This window comes from Acyrthosiphon pisum, chromosome A1, assembly GCF_005508785.2.
Source record: "Acyrthosiphon pisum isolate AL4f chromosome A1, pea_aphid_22Mar2018_4r6ur, whole genome shotgun sequence".
NCBI classification, from domain to species: domain Eukaryota; kingdom Metazoa; phylum Arthropoda; class Insecta; order Hemiptera; family Aphididae; genus Acyrthosiphon; species Acyrthosiphon pisum.
This window is the reverse complement of record NC_042494.1, coordinates 45,041,182-45,047,393: the sequence shown is the minus strand read 5'-3', so window position 1 is coordinate 45,047,393 and position 6,212 is coordinate 45,041,182. Positions and strand designations below refer to the sequence as shown.

At 27.5% G+C, this 6,212-nt stretch overlaps 1 protein-coding gene across 4 annotated transcripts in view; it reads left to right on the top strand.

Annotated features, from left to right (window-relative positions):
- Positions 1–1,489: 1,489 nt before the first annotated feature.
- Positions 1,490–6,212, top strand: part of LOC100159169 (vascular endothelial growth factor receptor 1) — a 12,121-nt gene continuing 7,398 nt past the window's right edge. Inside the window, exons 1-5 of one of the 4 annotated variants that reach the window (XM_029487118.1) lie at positions 1,490–1,643; positions 2,083–2,248; positions 2,579–2,709; positions 5,018–5,177; positions 5,325–5,463. In XM_029487118.1, the coding sequence (XP_029342978.1) occupies positions 5,136–5,177; positions 5,325–5,463 (181 nt within the window). In that variant the 5' untranslated portion in view covers positions 1,490–1,643; positions 2,083–2,248; positions 2,579–2,709; positions 5,018–5,135. Of the gene's footprint in view, positions 1,644–2,082; positions 2,249–2,578; positions 2,710–5,017; positions 5,178–5,324; positions 5,468–6,212 lie in introns of all 4 variants that reach the window. The other 3 variants (XM_029487119.1, XM_001947233.5, XM_029487120.1) reach the window with 3 other exon arrangements.

Here is a 6,212-nt window from a genome sequence, read left to right as displayed (position 1 = left end):
AACGAACTGGTGTCGAGACCTGTTAGATGCATGTAACCTAGCATATAAATCATCCTAACTAAATACTCAAAATAGGTAAGGCCATCATTGGGTGGCTTCTTCCGTCATACTACTCGTGTTATATATTCTTTTATCAAGACTTGCTTATTGTTCTTTGAACAGATTGTAAATATCTTGTAAAAATAAAAAAATAAAAAAAATTTGAAGATGACTAGTAATGCATAACGATTTATGAATATCTTGCCAACAAGGCATCTAAAAATAAACTGAGTTGTTATTTATTATAGAGTTTCAATTATATGTTTTTCAATAATTCATCAAATGTTTACATCGATAAATGGATTGAAGAATTTATCTATATGTATGTAAACGATATGTTATAGACTAATTATTTAACAGTAATTTTTATTGTGAACCTGTAAAAATAGTTATTTGGATTATGAAATAATAAAATTACAGGTAGGTACTTACTAAAATTATAAAACTTAAAATCATAGATTAAATTAAAATTATAAAGTTTAAATTGGAAAACAGACAACAGTTATGGTTTAAAATTCAAACTGCCAATTCACTATTGTCCCCTCTCTATACCGAGTTATGAACGCTGAACCCATATAAGTTATAATTCCCTTTTATCAATTGTAAAAATATAATAAATACCTAATGAATATTATCAATACAAAATGTACAAATTATACACACGACACACCTAAGTGTTAACACACATAAAATAAATAGGTGCCAAATAAGTAATATTTAATTATAATTTATGAATATCTACAAAATATATTTTAACTAATAATATATTTACATAATAATAATTAATTAGTAATAAGTATAATAATAACAATAATAAGCAATATAGTAAATGTAGGAAAGTAGAAATTAATTGATAGGTAATCAAATTTACAATTGTCTTTATTATTCATACTTTCATTAATTTACGTCTCATTGTGCTGTTCTTTCAATGTATTATTAAAATTCTATAAACATTTTAAAGCAATAAATATTTTGTATGACAATTAATAATACAAATGTGTTAACACCTCCGATTACATATAAATAAAATGTCAATGCAATAAACCTCAAATCCTTAAAAATATGAGTCTTATTCACGTTCACATTCTATTTGATCTAAGTCAGTAATTCCCAAACTTTTTGCAATGGCGGCCCATAAATTTAATTTTTATTAGGTACGCGACACTCGCGAAAAAAAAATCAAGTACCTATACCATAAATAAATAATATTTTTATTATTATTAATTCTATCATTGAATGTTTATAAAATACAATACTTGATAATAAATACATAAAATAAATTATAAAAAATACAAAAATATTGAAATAAGCGTAATCGTAACCACGAGTCGCGACCCATGGTTTGGGAAACGCTGATCTAAGTGATTCACATGTCTCAGAAAATATGAAAATATGTAAATATTTGCATTTACAAATGCATTCTTTCTTAACATTGATAATTTAATTAAATATTTCTTTTTGTTATTCATTCAGATCCACATATATGGCCAGATGTTCCTGAACTTACCCTGACATCAGGGGCTGATCTCACACTTAAATGTACAGGAGATGTACCTGTAAAATGGAATATTGATCAATATGATTCAAGTTTACTTATAGAAAGAGTAAGGATTAATGAATAATAATATATTTCGAACTTCGGTAATGGTTCTGAGTGTTAAACAAAATAATGAATATAATTTTATATTATATTCATCCTAATAGTTTTTCTCGAAATTAAATTGTGGCTATTTAATATAGTATGTACAATTGTGTTTATTTTAACTACCATTTATTATATTATCGTGTGATGTTTATTTCATTTGTTAATAAATTAACTCAGCGTGTAACTGGGTAAAAAACTAAAAAGGGCAATATAATTTACTAACAAAAAAAAAACCCTGAGCCCTCTCCCCCCCCCCCCCGACAATTGCACATTTATACCCTGAATGAACCACCAACTACTAAAAATTGCATCAAACATTACACCTATTTAATTATATATTTATATAATTATTCTTTACCATCTTAAATTAATTGTATTATGTTATCCATTTTGAATAGAACTCCTCAATCGACATATCACAAGGACTGGCTAATAATAGTTATATATCTCTGCTATCTCTAAGTAGAGCAAGTTATTTAGATACTGGATACTACTACTGTGATCCATTGTCTGAAGTCCCAGGAGTAGATGAACACAATTCTAAGATATATTTATATGTTCAGCGTAAGTATTTTAAATCAAAATTTAAAAACCCTTTCATATGTTTAAATATTATAGTTTTTTTAAGGTGATAAAATGCTACATACCATTTTAATTGAGTAAATATTTTTTCCTATATTTAGACCCTCTACATGAATTAGGTATTTTGTGTGTATATTTTAAGGCGTAAAAATCACCTATATGTTATATTTAAAAGAAATTTTAATTTAAATGTAATTTTTGTTAATATAATAACAAAATTAAAAAATTACATTTTTATAATTTCAATTATTGTAAGTGGTGCTTAAACTTCACTGTAAATTAATATAAATAAATGTTCTTTATTATGTTTAGATGATACACATTTATTAGCGATTCCTGAAAATTTAGTTTTATTATCTCAGAACGAATTTGGTGATGTTATTATTCCTTGTCGGCCAACATCACCAGATATAAACGTAACATTAATAAAAGACGAAGAAGAGGTAAGGTTTTAATCATGGCTTTTCAATATATTTTAAACAAATATGGTGGTTGTTTACTAAACAAATCAATTGGTTAAAAACAAATAGTTTATACTTTATTATTGACCATAACCAGTAACTAAATGGAAATGGGCACCGGGGCACTAAATAAACCATATCCCGTAACTAATATTATCATTATTAAAACTCAAAATATAGGTAAGTACATGTAATATTGTTCATTCAAATGTAAATACTTACTATGAAACCATAAATGAAAATAATAAACAGGTAATTAATAAATATACAAAGTAAAATAGAAGTCCAAGAAAAATTATAATTATTTTTATTCATTATTAATGTAAATTATTAGGTTTATCATAATTTATTAATACGTGCTTAATAAAATTTATAATTTTGTATGTTTTAATATTAGCAAATTTATGTATGAAACCAATCACTTCACTCAAATCCAATTTTAAAACGGCTTGTTTTCAATTGCAATTAATGATAAATATTTGAGTCAATCTTGTCTGACACTATTTCATAGATTATGTTTGATCATTTTCGGTTTACTGAAGATAGAGTCTGTCAGTTCCTGCAGAAGTTACAGGAATAGTGTACAATAATAACATTGCCATGAACACCTGAATTTATATCCCGCCACATGGGAACGCTGCAATATTTAAATTATTCTGTTAATTACACTATTATTTTTCTATTTTAATGACTGGGTTTAACACGTATTATTTGGAACATTCATTATTAGACCAACATACGTTTTTGGAACTTTTCTACTTTACCGGGTACACTTTTTTTTAGCAATTTTTTTTTTTTTTGAAACTCATGTAGTTAAGTACGCTGAAAACGATAGTGAAGTCAGAATTTTGCGCGTGGAGTTAGTTTTGAAGTTATGGGCTAATGAAGTTCACTATTTTGCGATTTTGGAACAAATCTACTTTACCGGACACCCTTTTTTTTTCAAAATACGCGGTTTCTTATGCTGAATTCAAAACTGTTTGAAAAATTTCCCGGAAACTTACCGTTCAAAAGTTATGGAAGTTCAAAGTTGCAGTGATTACGCGTGTATCGGCACTCGTCGCTACGCTCCGCTCCGCCAATCGAAAAATATCCCTCGATTTGGTGTGTAAAACCACTTCAGATGAACCTCGGTTTTCCTTAAAAATTCAAGGAAACTTACCGTTCAAAAGTTATCGAAGTTCAAAGTTATTAAACGATTTAAATCTATGTTATGTCGTAGTATAGCGTACAGGCAGTGATTATACGTTTTACAGCACTTGACGCTACGCTCCGAAATAGTGAACTTCATTAGGCCATAATTTCAAAACTAAGTCCGTTCGCCAAATTCAGACTTCACCATGGTTTTCAGCGTACTTAACTAGATAAGTTTCGAAAAAAAAAACGCAATAAAAAGGGTGCCTGGTAAAGTAGAAATATACCAAATTATTTTAAGAAAGTATTTTCAGAATAATTGTCCAAAGACCCTGATTCACTCTTTTGCCCTAGGATAGTTATCCCACTGTATATAGTTGTAGAATGCTATTGGAATTACTATATTTTCATAATTTATCATCTGTTCTAAAAACTAAAGTTTTATTAATAATATTAAATTTAAAAAAAAAACTTAAGTAAATAAAAATTAATCACTAAATTATATTTGATTTATAAAAATAAATATTTGTATTGACTAGGAAAAAGGAATTGGGTTTGGGAGTTTGTTTAACAAATAAACAAGTGTTAAGATTATAATTTCTTAAACTTGTTCAAATTATTTTTGTTTTAACATTCATAATAATCTATCTGACTATCTATAGCATGCATTCATTGTTAAAAATAAAGGAATGAAGAATTTTCTTAACCATACTACTGAGTTCCGACTATATACTTTTGTTGATAGAGAAAATCTAATTTTTATTTGGTTTTTATGAATTAATAAATGAGTGCAGCTTTATTCTTATAACCTGCTTGTCCTTAATACTTGCCTTCTTAGGTATTGGGTAGCAAATTTATATTAAATGTTATTTTGATAAATAATTTAAAGGGATGAAAGATATATATATAATGTGTTAATCATTGTTAATTAATTGTTTTTATGATTTTAATTTAATAGTTTAAACAATTTTTACTAACTGTGCTGGATTTTTATGTAATATTTGATATGTACTAAATGTAGTAACCTCACTTTTAATTGACCACATTTATTAGCTTTTATGCAACTATGATTAATTAATTTTTGAATGTGCTAACATTTTGATCTTACTTGCTATGCGTTTTGGATGTGAATGCTTAACAATTTCTTTTAATTTAGCTGGTGCCTGGTAACACATATAATGGCATGGAATTGCAATATGACCCAAAGTATGGATTCCTTCTCAATTCAGTGACAATGTTTAGTTCGGGATTTTATCATTGTCTTGCTGAATACTATGAAAAAAAAAGTCATGCAACTTACAATATTTTTATTAATCGTAAGAATATTTTAGACTTGTTTTGTATCTATTTAACTTTTTTTATTTGCTTAAATGCGTTTGGCTTCAGAGTGTATTTTTCTTACAAAAATTTTTGTGTATATATATAACTTTAAAAAAAAAAAAAAAATTATATTCATATTTCAGATTACTGAGAATTTAGAGTATGATCCGAAAATAGGATTTACACTTAGGTCACCTTCAGTTCAAGATTCTGGTGTATACTATTGTGAGGCAAAGAGAAATAACATCAATGAATTACGAGAATTAACTATTCACATTAATCGTGAGTTAGTATTGTTACTTACATGGTGATTGGTTATTGAAAGTAGATTATATCACTTATGTATAATTTAAGATATAATTTACAATTTCGTAATATGCAAAATTTGCTCGCCAGTTACCTAAATTTAGGATGACCAAATTTATAAAAAAAAGCCAATAAAATTTATTCTATGAACATCCTTTTTATTTGATAAGTTTTAAGATAAATATATTTTTGTTATATAACATATTAAAAGTGGGGATGGAGTGGCCGAGTGGACAACGGCGTCGGTTCCAAAGCGTATCATTGCTGCTTTGAATATTGACCACAGGCGGCTCCTCTCTCTGGGCAGGCAACTATCTAGAGAGAGAGGCTGCCATCCCCTGACCCGGCATGGCAGAAACCTACAAATGCCCAGTTTGAAATTCTGCCAAAACCAAACACACATGTTTACCAAACCTACAGTACATTCCCCCACGGTTGAAAAACCACCCAATGGCCTAAGTTGTCACGGTTTAATCAATAAAAAAAAAATAAATAAATAAAAACATATTAACAAGTTTTAACAGTTCTTTTTGGTTCAAAACTAAATTTTATAACTTAACAATTATTTTTTTTTACGTGGATTTATACTCTACTTTTGCATTATAAGCTGGAATAGCAATAATATTTTGACAAATATTAAGGGGATTGGAAGAGGTGATTTTCTGTCTGTCTAATACACTGGAACATAAGAAAAATAGGTATATGCCTGACAAAAATTAAGGTAC